At 43.4% G+C, this 16,956-nt stretch overlaps 1 protein-coding gene across 14 annotated transcripts in view; it reads right to left on the bottom strand.

Moving 5' to 3' along the window:
* Positions 1 to 9,963: 9,963 nt before the first annotated feature.
* grik5 (glutamate receptor, ionotropic, kainate 5) overlaps positions 9,964 to 16,956 on the bottom strand; it is a 115,844-nt gene continuing 108,851 nt past the window's right edge. For 8 of the 14 annotated variants that reach the window (XM_078933565.1, XM_078933567.1, XM_078933566.1 and 5 more), the window contains 3 exons: positions 14,008 to 14,136; positions 12,942 to 13,108; positions 9,964 to 11,126 (listed from right to left, as the gene is read on the bottom strand). In XM_078933565.1, the coding sequence (XP_078789691.1) occupies positions 10,515 to 11,126; positions 12,942 to 13,108; positions 14,008 to 14,136 (908 nt within the window). In that variant the 3' untranslated portion in view covers positions 9,964 to 10,514. Of the gene's footprint in view, positions 11,771 to 12,941; positions 13,109 to 14,007; positions 14,137 to 16,956 lie in introns of all 14 variants that reach the window. The other 6 variants (XM_020710269.3, XM_020710270.3, XM_020710267.3 and 3 more) reach the window with 6 other exon arrangements.

The raw sequence follows: 16,956 nt of genomic DNA, 5'->3' as shown, positions 1-16,956 counted from the left end.
AAACACCCAAACCCGCCCTGGCTCCGGCTCCTGACAATACCCTTCCCTCAAGGGGCGCCTCTGGGCGCACCACCAGGCTTGTCAGGGTGCCGCTTGTGGAAGTCCTTAAGCATGCCCTTATCCAAGATCCTTGACGTAGGCTCCCAGGACCTCTCAGGTCCATAACCCTTCCAATCCACCAGGTATTGAAGGCCCCGACCTCGACGTCTGACGTCCATAATGCGCTTGATCGTCCAAGCGGGCAAACCGTCGATGATGCGGGGTGGTGGTGGTGGTTGGGCGGGCGCGGGCTGGAGAGGACTCGTGATGTAAGGCTTGACCTGGGAAACATGAAACACAGGATGCACTCGCATGGTTCGTGGCAGACGCAAGCGGACTGCCACAGGGTTGATGACCTTCTCCACCACAAATGGCCCGATGAACTTGGGCGCGAGTTTCCTTGACTCCGTCCGCAGCTTGATGTTGGAGGTGGACAGGAGAACCGACTGACCCGGCGTGTAGGTGGGTGCCGGTAGCCGGTGCCGATCAGCCAGTCTCTTGTTTGCTGCAGACGAGCGTAGGAGTGCTGCACGAGCCTCCCTCCAGATGCGTCGACAGCGTCGGTAAAGGTGTTGCACCGAAGGCACGGCCACCTCCCTCTCCTGCTCAGGGAATAATGGTGGTTGGTAGCCCAGGGAACCCTCAAACGGGGACATACCCGAAGCTGATGACGTCAAGGCATTATGGGCATACTCCACCCAGGGCAGGAGGGTGCTCCATGACGACTGGTGACGGGAGCAGACGCACCGGAGGGCCACCTCAAGGTCCTGGTTAGTCCTCTCCGCCTGCCCGTTAGTCTGGGGATGGAAGCCTGAGGAGAGACTGGCCGAGGGACCAAAGGCCGCACAGAAAGCCTTCCAAACCTGTGACACAAACTGTGGCCCACGGTCAGAAACAATGTCCACTGGTATTCCATGTAGTCTGAACACATGTACGACAATGAGCCTGGCTGTTTCAGAGGCAGACGGCAGTTTCCTCAGAGGCACGAAGTGGGCTGCCTTAGAGAAACGATCCACCACCGTCATAACCACCGTCTTGCCAGCGGACGGAGGCAGTCCCGTGACGAAATCCAACGCTACATGTGACCAAGGACGACTCGGGACAGGTAAGGGATGTAACAACCCAGGTGGTGGTTGAGTGCTGACCTTATTTTGGGCGCAGATCATACAGGCCGAAACAAATTCCTTGGCATCCCTAGCCAAACCGGGCCACCAGAAACTGCGACGCAAGAAGGTGATAGTCCTGTGCACTCCGGGATGACAGGTGAACCGTGTAGCATGGGCCCACTGGAGGGCCTGGCTCCTCATGGCCCTTGGGACATAAAGTCTGTTAGGAGGACCCCCCCCAGGGTCTGGCTCGTGGTTCTGGGCGTCCTTAATGTCCTTCTCTAACCGCCAGGAGAGAGCACCCAGAACACAAGCGGTGGGTATTATCGTCTGAGGGGTCTGAACCTCAACTAAGGGCTCCGACTGTCGGGAAAGGGCATCAGGTTTCACGTTCTTGGAGCCAGGGCGATAGGACACCACAAAATCAAAACGAGCAAAGAAAAGTGACCACCGTGCCTGTCTTGGGTTCAGCCGTTTTGCGGTCCGGATATAAGACAAGTTTTCATGATCCGTCCAGACCACAAAAGGCTGACCCGCCCCCTCTAACCAATGCCTCCACTCCTCCAGCGCCAGTTTAATGGCCAAAAGTTCTTTATCCCCGACGTCATACCCCATCTCCGCAGGAGTAAGCCTGCGGGAAAAAAAAGCACAGGGTGCAGTTTGTTGTCCTCCTTATGTAGCTGGGACAATACCGCACCAACCCCCACGTCTGAGGCGTCGACCTCCACAATAAATTGGACGGAGGGATCCGGCTGAACGAGCACCGGCGCCGTAGTGAACAGGTGTTTAAGTTTACAAAAAGCGGCCTCAGCGGCTTCAGTCCAGCGAAACGGGGATGAGGTAGAGGTCAAGCCAGTAAGTGGAGCCGCAACTGAACTATAATGACGGATGAAGCGACGTAAGTAATTGGCGAACCCCAGGAACCTCTGTAACTGCTTACGGGACTCTGGAGTAGGCCAGTTGACCACAGCACTAATCTTGGCGGGTTCCGGACGAACCTCCCCCTCAGCAATCACAAAGCCCAAAAATGACACGCTGGGGGAGTGGAACTCACATTTTTCAGCCTTGACAAACAACTTGTTCTCCAGGAGCCGCTGGAGGACCAGGCGAACATGCCGCCTATGTTCGTTGAGGTTCCTGGAGAAAACAAGAATGTCGTCAAGGTAAACAAACACAAAATGATGTATGTAATCTCGGAGCACGTCATTTATGAGTCTCTGGAATACCGCCGGAGCATTAGAAAGTCCAAAAGGCATTACTAGGTATTCATAATGTCCCAGGGGAGTGGTGAAAGCGGTCTTCCACTCATCGCCTTTCCTTATGCGCACCAAATGGTATGCATTTCGCAGGTCCAACTTGGTGAACACCCGCGCCATCTGCAGAGACTCGAACGCGGAGTTCATAAGAGGCAGGGGATACCTGTCTTTAATAGTTATGGCGTTGAGCCCCCGAAAATCAATACAAGGACGCAGCGTCCCGTCCTTCTTGCCCACGAAAAAGAAACCTGCTCCAACAGGCGATGAGGAGGGTCTTATGAGGCCCGCCCGGAGAGAGTCAGTGATGTACCGGTCCATGGCCCCTCTCTCAGGTTTAGATAGACTGTAGAGATGACTCCTGGGAAGGGCGGCTCCAGGCAACAGTTCAATAGCGCAGTCGTAAGGCCTGTGTGGGGGTAAGGAAAGAGCTCGCGACTTAGAAAATACCCCTCTCAGATCGCGGTATTCAGGCGGAACACTGGAGAGGTCAGGTGAGGGCGGCTGCCCTACCGGGTCGGCGGAGTCAGCCCCTGGATACCGAGCTGAACGCAGACAGACTCCATGACAGTCATCACTCCAACTCACAATACGGTTAGTAGGCCAATCTATATGGGGATTATGGAGAAGGAGCCAAGAAAAACCTAACACTACAGGATTATGGGAGGACTCGAAAAGATAGAATTCTGTGTGCTCGTGATGATTTCCAGACAAAATGAGGTGAACGGGCTCAGTAATTTGGTTAACAGTAGCAACTGACTCACCATTAAGGGAAATGACCTTCAATGGATGGGAAAGGGACCTGGTCCTGAGACCGATCTGTCTGGCCAGCTCTGCATCCATAAGGTTCCGTTCGGACCCAGAATCTAATAACGCCTGAATGGAAAACCCCTTACCCTCAGAAAAAATTTGCCCCTTCAAAATACAGGAAGTGGATGTAACACTAGTGGGCGCTTGACCCCCGCTCGTCAATGTGCCCACTCTTAAGGACGAGCAGAGGCTTTTGGGCAATCCTTACAGAAATGACCCCGCCGACCACAGTAAAGACACTCACCCGCCGCCATCCGCCGTCTGCGTTCAGTGGGAGATAACCGACCACGCCCTAGCTGCATGGGCTCCTCCGATGGTGCTGCCGGAACGGCTGTGGAGGTGACAGAAGATGAGTGAGTGGTAATACGACCATGGTCAACTGGGGACACCCTGTACGAGGCACCCGCCTCGCGGCGACCTCGCCGACGGTCCTGCAGCCGATTGTCAATACGAATGGCCAAAGCAATGAGCGGCTCCAGGGAAGAGGGCAACTCCAAAGGAGCCAAATGGTCCTTTAACTCCTCCGATAATCCCTCCAAAAACGCGTCTGTGAGCGCTGCGGGGTTCCACCCGCTCTCAGCAGCGAGAGTCCGGAACTCGATGGCATACTCTGCCACCCGGCGGTCCCCCTGAGTCAGCCGCATCAGCGCCCGCGCCGCCTCCCTGCCGGGTTTCGTATGTTGAAAAACCAGGGAAAATGCCTCTAGAAAGGCAGGGAGTGATGAGCAGGTCTCCCCCCCACGTTGCCACTCCGCAGTGGCCCACGCTCCGGCTCTGTCGGAGAGGTGAGAGATGATGAACGCCACTTTGGAGCGGTCCGTGGGAAAGTTAGCCGCCTGCAACTCGAAGTGAAGTTCACACTGGGTGACGAACGCTCGACAGTCCCCGGAGTCGCCAGAAAATCTCTCAGGACGTGCCAGTTGAATCCCCGAACTGGAAGACGTCTGGACCGGAACCACCGGGGCGGGCACAGGAGGGGATGGATGAGATGGAAGCGGCTGCTGGATCTGTCTAGCCAAGGCATTAAGGCGGTTGCCGATTAAGCTCAGCTGCTGCTCCTGGCGCCCCGACATCTCCAACATCCCTCGTCGAAGGCAGTTCAGCTGCTCCTCCTGCTGACTGATGATCCAATCCCGGTCACTGCTCTGGGCTCGTGCGCTCTCCGCGTCTGCTGTGTCCATGGTGACTGGGTCGTAATGTCAAGGTTGAGTCGGGACACAAATGCAGGACAGCGAAAAGAGCTTCAAAAGCAAACAAGGTTTAATCACAATAGTACTTGAAATGACTGAAGCGAACTTACAAAACGACCCAGTGACAAGAAACAAACAGACCAGGGTTTAAATACACAAATGGGAATGACAAACAGGTGAGCAGACAGGTGCCGGTGATGACTGGTGAAGTTACCTAGTGAAACAGTGAGCCCTGAAAGGAAGTAACAAAATAAAAGCCCAAAACCGGAAGTGAGAAAACACCCACCAAACCCGCCCTGGCTCCGGCTCCTGACACCAAAAGGTTTGCAGCAATTTTTTGGTTCAGGATGGAGTGACTGAATAAAGATTTGTTTCAGAAAAAATGTTAAAAACTTTAGATTCAGGATTAAAGCTTTTTTTTTAAAAAAAAAAGAAGTAATTTGAGTCAGTCACAGTTTTTTATGTAACCCCCAGAGTTTTTTGACCAGTAAAGTTAGCTCTATACCACTCTAGTATAAGACCATCAAAATACATTAACTCATAGTCTGGGTTTTAAAAATATTTTAATAACTATGTTTCAGATATTATTTTTTATGTATTGTAATGTTTTTATTAATATTCCATATGAAAGATGAATCTTTAAGATTGAAGAGATTGCTAGTGACACCGAAATAACACTCGCTCAATGACGTACCGTAACCTTTTGACCCTTTAAGGGACCAAATTTGATCCAGCTGATTCGGACGCAGAGAAAAGTGGCTTTTCATGTTTACACTGAAACACAATAATGACGTGAAGAGTGCATCACGACGCAAAGCTGCATATCTCCATGGCAGAATCAGCTGATTTACATTGTGTGCGTAAGAATCTACAGAAATTATGTAAATTGCATAAACGGTTGAAAAATTACGGTTGTTGAAAGAACACAAACACTGGAGCTAAAGAATCAAACAGGGGTGTGGTTTCTTTGACTGACAGGTATAAGAGCCAACTCCTGGGCTATGTCCAAATTCCCTAACTACTAAAAACTACATAGTGCCCTAAATTTTAAAAGCAGAAGGGATTCTCACTGGTTTTTTTTTTTAAACGGAACATATGACGTCACAGATTTCCCAAAGTAAAAGCCAGATAAATATGAATATTTAACGAATACTATATATGAATTCACTTTGTAAATCCACTTTGATTTATAAATGATTAATTAAAATGTTTTTTTCACATGAAAAATCATTCAAATGCAATGTATTATGGTCTGTACTTGCCAATCTAGTGGTCATCAATGCACACTGTTTTTTCTCTGAGACTTCTTGAAAATTTCAAGAGCTCAGGATTTTGGAATTGTAGATTTGGACAGCTCTACAAAATGGTGAATGCCCCATATAGAGCTCTAAATAGTCAGAAGTGAAGGAATTTGGACCCAGCCCATGTCTACACAACAGTCTTAGTTTCTGTTGTAACCAGTAATTGATGAAAAAACAATGTTAATATCTTTTAGACACAGGCAATCTCAACATAAAAGAGTTATATTTTTTATAAGAAATCATTAACCATTTGTCAAATATGTTTGATTGAAATTGATGATCAAAACTAATGTAAAAAAAAGGTTGTAGCAAAAGTCCGTTAACAGCCCTGAACCCTAAAATGCTGTGGAGAGATCTTTGATGAAGGGTAAATAACTGAAACAAAGAGACAAACAACTGTTGTTTTCTACGTATATAAAAATCACTGTTCGTGATGCTAAAATTGGTTAGAACTACAATAAGTCCAATAAAAACAACTATGGAACTTAAAAAAGTTGCGTTGTGACTTCATGTGATTAAGAGCTTCAACTAAAATAGATATGTCTGTGTATTCACCAAAACAATGACACAATGTTCAAGTTTTTATTTAAAAAACAACTTTATCTTCAGGTTCAAACAGGTCGTCCTCTCTGAAAATCAGCGGTTCAACACCCCCTTCTCCAACTTTTCACCCACAAGCACACAGCAGAGCCTTCAGCTCTTTAATAGCAATAATAACAATTTCTTATAATATTCATCAAGTTAAACAATCCATTTAGCACTATCATAGAAATATGAAAATATAACAGAAAATAACTAAAGGAAACCGATGTGTTTGCTTGGGTGAATAACGGATCAGACACTCAACTTCAATCGTTTTGTGACCGTCCCCCTCCGTCATTAGTTAAAACCAACACCGGTTTGTCTTTTGTGAGTTTTCGTCTCTTTCTTCTTATCAGTAACATTTTGCCACTCTTCAGCACTTTGAACCTGTGGCGTAAAGCTGCAGACATCCTCTTTAATATGTGTCTTTATGCCACAGAAGCTTTGAGGAATTTACATAAATCTAAAGAAGTGTTAAAGACGCAGCACAAAAACTGTTAAGCTTTCACACTAAAATACTCAGGGATAGAGATATGATTGATAAGTCGGCTATTGTTTGTGCACCTCTGTGCTGTGGCGGCTTGGGAAAGAGACTGGTTTTGTCTCGTCAGCACCCTGAACAAAAAGAGAAAAGTAAACAGAAAGAGAAGCTTCAAATGCAGCCGGTCTGACATCCAGACAAAAAGCCAAACATGTGCAAACAATGCTTTCACTCATTATGTGGCACAAAGGTGTCAACAAATATACTGTGCTGCAAAATGCACAATAAACTCAACAGTACAGTGGTATTGTTATCACAGCTTTTTCACAGTTTCTTTGTGTGCTGGTGGATGAGAAGTGAAGTACTGATATGATACAGTTTAGGTACCTTTTTTTTTAGAACAGAAAAGGTAGCACCCTAAACTAAATCAGGGATTTCCTGAAGGGAAAGGTAACCCAGAATTCTCTCCTTCCAAAACAAAATAGATATTTGAAGAGGAGTGGCTTTTCTGAGAAGCAGTTCTCAGATGTGAAAAGTCAGGAAACTTAATGACAAACAGGCTTCACCAGCAATGAGTCACCCACCTGCAGTGGTATTGAACGAAAAAACAGCAGCAATTTGACAGGCAGCATGAACACCGGTCTAGGCTGCCCCCTGCTGGGTGGTTAAATTATGCACATGAATGAAAATCATGGGTATATAATGTTAATGAGACGTGGGAGGCGATTTGACAAAAACACAATCAACAGAAAGGTTAGAGTAATCTAGTTTTTTATTGACCATTTAACAGCATGTGCTTAAAGTTACTTCAGCTAATGATTGGATGAATCTCTGCAGGGATGGAAGATGCTGTAAATGGGATGTGGAGTATTCTGAGATCTTGCTGACTGACCTCTGACTAAGCTGATAGCTGGCTCATGCATCGCTTTAAGCCACTAATATCAAAAAACAAAAACAAAAAAAGCAGACCATGTTCCATCTGTGCATCTATCTTTTTCACCTTGATAATTTTTTATAAAACCACGAGGCTTCATTCAGATCATTCTACTTATTAGTGTGGAATCCGGTCTCTCCTCCACACTCATCACGATTTCCCCTAAAACTTTTTTGACCTCTAATTCAAAATCCTTTTCTTTTTCGTTTTTTTTTCTGAATCATTCCATCCAAACTCAGAATCTTTTATAGTGGAGATCAAGCGCATGCATGTGCATGAATTTTAAGATAATGAGATTTGTGAAACATGTCTCACCGGCAAACACTCTTTTTAAAAGCTGCTGAAAAGCTGCTGGTTTCTGAACTGTATCTATATAATTATCAAATTTCAACAAACATTAAAGTGATCAGTTTCACTTCTTCGCAGACAAAAAGAGCAGCAAACTGCATTTGCATGAATGAGATGATTGAGCGGCTCAGAAGCTAATATTGAAAGAGGAAAGATGTTATCACTGAAAGCACTTCTTTAAATCAGACGAAAGTGTAGTTCCATTTAAAAAGATGAAATTAAAACAGCTGGGTACATCAAATTTCAGCAGATATTACAGACATGGTAATAATTTAATATATTGAAAGGGACTATTTTCAGGCACAGATAAGTCCTATTAAAATTGAGGGTGTCTCTGAGACTAGTAAAAAAAAACTAAAATAAATCTAGCTTTGACCTTAGTAGTGCATCTGTCACATTAAAAATGTATTGGCTTCTCAATTCAATATTTTTCTGGGGATTGATGTTATACAATGATTAAATAAAGGGGATGCTCATTGGGCATGTGGTGTAGGAAACGGTGGCTGCTTGAAGATGGAAGGGAGTACCAAAAGTTTTCATACCCTTTGAAAAATGATAATCAGTGACATGACATTAGCAGCACCAACGAGTTCTGGTCTTTACATAACAATTTTCTGCCAGGAAAGATTGGCCTGATCCATTAAAGTTGATGCTTTTTTTGTGATGTACCGGGAACATTGTTGAATAAGAAGCACTCCTACTGTGGTAATAGCCTTCTATCACAGCAAATACACCTTAAAATGGAAACCGCACCCTTGTGCATTGTAGAATCTCTTTAGGAAAACGCTTGAAGGGCACAAAAAGAGGAATGAGGCATAGACACAGGCTCCCAAACCTAAAGCTAATCAAGCATGTAAACTGTGCTGCGGGAAATATTTGATCCACAGAAACCCTGTCTTGAATGCAAACACCAAACTTGAAACCATCTCCACACCAGAAAGTTCTAAATGCTCCTTTCTCAGTGCCTCGCTAGATTAGAGGTATTCTGCATCGAGGCACAGACCAAAACTGTCTCCGGCAGTTGGCTTCATAACTGCAGCTCGTTCCTGCATGTTTTATAAATTCCAGATAGTGTTGGCTGGATTTCAAAACACCACTGAGTAGCAAAGTAGAAACATAATTAAACTGACATTTCCTTTGCAGCCGGGGTGGAAAAAAAAGGGGCTATTTGTTCTAGGATCTCTTTCATCAGCACCGTCATCCGTCCTTTTCTTGAGTAAATCCCAAGACAGTAAGGATAATAAATAAACGATCAAAAGCTTCAGACAGCATCGACTAGGCTGTGTTTCCCTTTCATTCTGCCCAGGAGTTAGCTCTGTGGACAGCCAGATCAGTCTGGTGAACAGTGAGCCTTGAGTGGGGGGGCCACAGCTTCAGCCTGTTGGCGCATAAAGGCCCTTAAAAGATGCCCAGAATTAACAGATCAGGACAGATCTAATAATGGAAATAGTTCAGGCTAGGATTTCTCATTCAAATTCACTGACTCTTTCCATCTTCTCTCAGTTCTACGCCTCCTTGCCCCTCTGGCTCACCCAGTTTCTCAGTCTTCCCTTCACTGTGCGAACAGAGGAGAGGGAAAAAAAGAGCAGAAAGGCTTGACGAGCCTTACTCTGGATAACGAGGGGCATTAATTTTACATTTTTATTGCTACAGTAGTTATGCCTTCCTTTTTGTGGCTTTCTGGCTATCTAACGTTGTTAGATGGGTGCTGCAGTAGAGAACATGATTCTTAATTTAGAAGTTCGACGCAGAATTGCAAGGCAAACAAATGTTATAGCCGGCTTCTTCTTTCCTGCAACAATGTGAACTTTGCTGTCACTTAATCAAATTTCCCTGATTCTGTCACAGCTGCTCTGGGTTAGGGGGAGGGACACAAAACTCCTGAACACAATGAGCTGTAGTCATGATATAATCCACCATTGTGTTACACATACTCTGTATTTATTTCCCACTTAGAACAATAGTAACAAACCAAAGACAACAAAATAAATCAAACAGGAAATAACTCTCAGGAAGTCTTTTTAGTTGCTGTTTTTTTAATCACATACAAACATAGTATGACCTCCAGCAAGACGAATTCTTCTTACCAAAGGGCCAGTTGGCTTCCAGGAAGTGTCAGTGGAAGAAAACTGGCGCATTCAAGTCTGAAAGTGAAGTCAGACAGCAGTAAAAAGCCAAAGGACAGCATCCTTTGGTCATGTGCAATTCCACTTCAGTTTATTCAAACTGAACCTTTCCTCGGAGATGCTGTCAGAGGTTTAACTGCAGACCATCCAAGTGAGTTCAGGATCTGCAGAACTCTGATCCACAACAGAAACGGTCCTGTCCCATGTATTCATTTCCAACAGTGATTAATGTTTTTCACCTCACTGAAAAGCTTTAATTATTCTGTGGAAATACAGGTTTTATAGCAGCACGAGTGTCCCACAGTGACATCGCTCATCGCCCCCCCACCCAGCCTCTTCTACGTTCAGTCCTGGTCCCCCAGCAGGTCTGTGTTGGCGCTGCTCTGTGGAGGGGGAAGGGGCTGAGGAGTATGAAGTGGAGGGCTGTGATGCCGTCGCCTGGGGCTGGGCCCCCCTCCACCCTCACTGTCTGTGTTGGATGAGGATGGGAGTGGGGGTGGAGGTAGCCGGGGCAAGGGGGCAGATGAAGGTGGTATTTTTGTTGAAGTTGACCCTATACTGCTGCCTGACCGCAAACTCTGAATCCGTCTGCATTCCTGGCAGATCCGCACATGGGTGCAGCTGCGGCTGGGCAGCAACACAGGGGTGGGGGCAGGTGGAGGCGGGGTTGTATTGGCACCTAGTGGATCATCAAGGATCCGTTGTGGTCCAGGACCCAGATCAGTCCCTGCCTCTCCCGATCCTCCTGTCAGAGGGCCAGCTCCACTATACAGCTTGCCGTTGCTGAGCCGCATCTCCCGGACCAGGCGCAGGGGTCGGGGGGCTCCCAGAGCGACACGGGTGGGATGGCGCAATACTGTTGAGCTGTTCAGAGGCCGCCGCCGGCGCATACGGGAACTCTTCCTACAGGAGACGACGTTTCGCAGCTCTGTGATCATTTCCTGACAGACAGACACCTAAAGAAGGAGGGAAGGGGAGGAAAGAGGAAAAGACGTGGGGGAAAGAAAAGGGAGAGGAGGCAAAGGTAGGGGAGATGCCACAGACACAAAGTAGGCAAGCGGCACAACAGGGCAGTAGAAAGACAGAATGTAAAAAAAAAAAAACAGAAGAAAGCAACAAAAAGATGAAAAGAAAAAGACAGAAAAAGGAGGCGGCACCAAGGCAGAAAGAACAGACACATTGATGGAACAAAAAAGGTGCAGAAGCAACATGATTTGAAACCGAAACAAAGCCATGGTGGGAATGATGAGGAGATGGATAGAGATGAGAAGATATCCAAGGAGCAAAGAGAGTTATTATAGTCTAAACACAAAGAACACCAAAATGCTGTTTAGTTTATGTGCACTTCATTATGGTGCAATGAACAGACAAGCAGGCCTGCACACATATAAAAGCTCTCATTCAAACTCAGTCATGTGCACAAAGACTCACACACACCATTAGTCTCTTTCATTGCTCCAACATCATGACTACTGTTTTTTTTTCGAACACATGACAAACAACCACATGTCTGCTACAGACAAACACCATCATTGAAATCATGATCAAAAGTCATGTGCTCACATAAACAGAAACAGTACTCGTTATTGGAGAACAAACACTGATGATGAAGTGTGCGTGTGTTGGAGAGAGAAAGGGAGACGCACAGTGACATGGGTGAGGAGTAATCCGGTAATGGGAACGAAGAATACCAGCATACATGTGAGGCATGTAAAAGAAGATACATCGTGACATTTAATGCCAGGGAAAAATATCACTTTCTTTTATGCAAGCAAATATTGGCATCTCTCAATATTGCTTATCCAGTCTATCATGAATAGATAGAGGTGTAACGATTATGCGACTTAATTGATAAAACAATTTCTATGCCTACAATACAACAAGATCGATCTATCTGAGGCAAGTTGTTAATCGAACCAACCTACACTATTATAAAACAGTTTCAAGTGACATAAATCGAATTTAAAAATATTGGAAAATACTATTTGGATTGAGTTAGGTTCATTTTACTATAATGTTTAAACGACCAAGTGTCATCATAGCGGACATTACACATGTGATGGCAGCAAAAAAAGGATCAAGCCATCATTACAGTGCAAACACTTTGAATTTTGCCAAGACGTGACCATACAGTAGTGGTCTAATATGTTCTTTTATGTGGAAAAAGAACAGTGGGCTGAAACTTATGAAACAAAAATGTGAATGGATTTGCCATGAATTCTTATGATTACTTGTTTGTACACATATTTAAGTTACACTTGATTATCTTGCAAGAAATATAAGGAATCTGGAAAATGTCACCTGCACTGTTCAGTACCAGGTATTCATCTCTGAGTCACACTGGTTGAATTTTTGGCTGAAGATGTCCTGGATCCATTTAAGGTCAGTTCAAATTGAACCAATATCGACTATTAATCGTATCGCCTACCACAAACTATGATATAAATCAAATCTTTTTTTAAACGAATCGTTACACCCCTATGAATATCTCACGAACATCTGCTGTCATACTATTAAACACTGAACACTTGAAGGCCACAAAACAGGAAGAGCATGCAATCAAATCCTTTACTTCTAGTCTTAGACAGTCAGGAGTCACATACTTGAAAATGCTTCTTATCACATTAAACAGTCAAGGCCTTGAGTGTCAGGGCACACACAAACACATACAAACACAGAAGCTGAAAGAAAATCTACCTATTCTGTCACTCAAAAACACACGGCAGAGTAACACAATATAAAAGGGTTGGCGGGATGCCATGAGAACCTACTGGGGAGTGTCTGTGGGGTCGGCGAGGGCAGGTATGGGGGCATACCTCATCAGTCTCTGCTGAGCGGCGCGTCGACCACACAAACTCCATAATAGCCACAAAAACGGCGATGATGAGGCCGCAGATCAGCACCACAAAAATGCCCCCAATGTTCTCCATCCCTAGACCTGAAAGCAGACAACATGAGGCACATCAGCACATGGAGACCCCAACTCAAGAGTGATTTTAACTCGCAGTGGTGGGTTTAGTAGTCCTAATAAAGCTTGTCCTTTCTATATTCAACAACTATTGTATGGTTCAGTAAACATTTGAAGTTTCTGACAGCCTGCATGTGTTTCTTTTTAGAACAAACCAGTATTTCACAACAGCAAACATCTGCGCTGTCCATGGTCCTGGATCAGGACTGGCAAAGAAAATCCTCCATTGGGTAGTTTTATCACTTGTTTTTTTTCCTGTTTTTTTTATTTATTTATTTATTTTAGAAAAAGACATGCTATAATACATGATTTATATATTTTCCCATCATATTTTTTGAAATGTTAAAAAAATATTAATGTAGAGAAAATTGGTTTGATGCATTTGTTATGTAATATAGAAAATGTGGTCAAATATTCTGGTGTCAATTCTCGTGTTCTTTTAAATTTACTTCAATCACATTTTCCCCCTAGGTTTTATTGGTCTTTTATAATAATAATATTTCAAATAACTCAATATGCTATTTCTAAAAGAAATAATCACAATGATGTCTTGTAGATTATGCTTTAAATAGATTTTTATACAACACTATAATTGGTGAGTTTTAAAGTTTTAGTATTATCATACAATAGTTGAGTATAAACACCCATTTATGCATTTAACACATGAATAAACACTCCCACTAATGAAATTCACATTACATAACATCAGAGACTAGCCTAATACATTTGGGAAAGTGGAGTGAGCTAAACACCCTTTAGAGGGACACAGGGTTAGGCATTAGCCATTAGCTGCATTACAGCAGTGAGTGAGGAAGCCATTACTGGGAACGTTAAAGTGGAGGAGGAAGAGGAGACGGCAGTCATCTCACCCTTGGCACGGTGGTCCTCCTCTTTGAGACATTGGCTTCCCTCCCACCACCTCCTTTTCAGTATCTCCAGCCTGTTATTCTCCTGCAGCTGGAGGATGGCCAGAGTGATCTCATCTCGGAATGGAGATCCTGGCAGATGACAGGGAAGCAAGATAAGAGCCAGTGGTGGACAAGGTGCAGCTCAAGAGAGGCTATTTCAGAAGAGTCAGGGGGGGACATGAGGGATTGTGAGAGGACAGAATGCAGACAAAACAAGAAGTGCTGTTATGGCTTTGAAGTAGATTCAAGTGATCTTGTGGTGAACAGAAAGAGGGGATTAGAGATATAAACGACAAGATTACAAGCCGAGGCAGAGACAGTGTACAGCTGCTGCTCACGCACAAATCTACATCATTATGAAGGAGATTCTCAAGAGTAGAGCAAAGGACTAACTAAAGATAACTGAGCAAACACAATTTAATGTATATGTGTTTTCTTAAGAGCCATGGCTAAACCATAGTTAAATGCAAACATTGGGATCATGTTAAAAGCCAGACTTTTGAATCAAACTTTCTGTTTGACTCTGCTTTTTCCATTTTTAATTCACGTAAATCTGCTGCAGCAGGAGGATTTTATTTTACACAAGATGTATTTTATTTTAAAGGAACTTGGATGTGCAGCGGACGAAATTGAAAGAAGCTAAAGTTGCTTTATCAGATAAATACTACCCCTTGTTGTCATTCAATATTGTAAATATTTAAAAGTTGCATTTTATAAATAAAAAGCTAAACGGTCACAAAATCCTGAATAAAGGTTATTTATCTAAGCATAAAATGTGACTCAGCAGTTCTAGCTGGGTTTCAGAAACTGGCTCAAATGGCTCTTCTAACCTTAAAGGTTGTAGAGCTTTAGTCTAGGAAAATCATAGACAGTTGTTAGGAATTAATGGAAATAAGAAGGAATACTGCATCAAAAAGAAACTAAGGTTGATACAGCTTTTGAAAGAGGAGAAACTTGGCTTTGAGCATTCTCTACAACAGATAAATGATGTGTAAAAAATGTCAGCAAAATGAAATGTGGTGTCATGTCAAATACAGTTTCCCTGATGTAAATGTTGCTCACCTTTCGGCATATCCCTTCAGGGGTCGCAACAGAAAAATCAGCTTTCACTAAGATTTTTACGTCAAATAGCCTTCTTGACACAATTGTGCATTTTAGCCAGGCTGGGGATAGGCACAGGGGGACCCAGACCTTTGCCCCCTAGTGGACACATAGTTAGGCAGTAGTTCAAAGGGTCTTGCTCAAGGACCCACAGGGGATAAAGTTCATCGCACCAGATGGAAAATTAACTCTGGCTTCCTATGCTCCAGTACCACATGCAACTAACTGAGTCATCCAGCCGCTAATGTTATTTCTCTGATGTGAAAGCTGTATTTATTAGAGAATGGCTTTCCTGAAAAATACTAAATCAATAACTCCTGCTTGCAAAAGGTGACACACCTGCATGAATAGAGAATGGTTACAATTTCTTTATTCTTTTTAGCTTTAAAACATAATATCTTTCTTCCTTTAGTCTTATATCTCCTTGTTTATGTCTCCAGCTCGTCATTCTTCCACTCCAGCGATCAATGACAGAGAGTCAAGCAACGACTGAACTCTTCCTGAGAGGAGATCGCTGTGATTTAAAGAGCTCTCCCTGCGCTACACATAAAGAAAAGGATAGTGCACAAGTGCCGTGCGTGTGTGGAATAACAACTGCCTCCATGGTCATTACTTACAGAATAAACACCTACAAATCCCACACTCTTTGAAGAAGAAAATCAATACAAACTTTTTCAGAACTAATTGCACAACTCAGCTCCAAACAGGTTTCTTTAAATAAAAAAAACTGTTCACACGCAGCTATTTGTTGTTCCTGGTGTGCTTCTTTTCTCTTTGTTTTTGTAAAAGTTAAAAGTTTTACATCACATGTGGCTCCCTGTCACTCATGCTCTCTGTAGGAAATGTTCAGTCTCAGCAATACAGCACAACTCTTGACAACAGTTCAATTTTTCTGTTGACTTTTTTTTTCAGGTTCAGAGTCTATTTTGTTTCCCCGGGAGTTCACAGGGTCCTCTGGAAGTTGTAAGAGCTCTTAATAATCTTGTCACAAACTGTTAGAAGATAAAAAAGAACAAATGTCTTCAAAGATTTATTCTTTTGAGACATTCCAAACAGAGAGTCTCACATCTGAGAGCCTCAAAAAGTCCTGCATTAAGAATCTCAAAAAGAACAAAACCTCAGATCTTGGCAGGGAGTGACTGTCTTCCTTGTTTTTACTGATATACCATGTAATGAACCTTTAAAACAAAAAAGAAAAGAAATCAATTCGAGTCACTTCACAACTGAGATTGTCTAAAGGCACAATACCAAAAGAAATAAAAAGCATTAAAAGTAGCTTGATTCAAATAAAAACGCAATGCAAAAAATAAATAACTGTGGGATTGTCAAACAGCAACTTGAATTAAGTGATACAGGTGTCAGAAAATTCTTTTAAAAGGGTAAAAAAAGTTAAAGTTTTTCTCCACAGTTTATGTGACCATAGATCACCTTTTCAAAGACATAAAAAAATAATGTGTTTGAAGTCTGAGAAAACACTGACACCACTTGTGAAAATCTCTAAATTTTCCTAAAAGACACACTAAGTTGTTTTCTTCGTAAATTAGTGTGTTTTTAAGTCGTGTTTCACAAGTTTCATATGGATGACAGTTTTATTTACGAAATAGAATATATTTTAAAAATATCATTGTGTCTTTTTTGTGTGTTCATTTTCCTGTTTTTCTCTGTAAAAACCTTTTGGAATTAAAAAAATCCTTTTCTGATACTAATAACATTTTTACAGCAGACTTGGATTTTTACAATATTTTCTATAACTATTTTCTTTGCTTTTTAATCAGTAATGAGAGCCATAGTAAGTTTAAAACAGGATAT

Source organism: Oryzias latipes, chromosome 16 (assembly GCF_053564925.1).
Source record: "Oryzias latipes strain Hd-rR chromosome 16, Olatipes_Hd-rR_3.1".
Taxonomy (NCBI): Eukaryota; Metazoa; Chordata; class Actinopteri; order Beloniformes; family Adrianichthyidae; genus Oryzias; species Oryzias latipes.
This window is presented reverse-complemented; position numbering and strand designations above follow the sequence as displayed.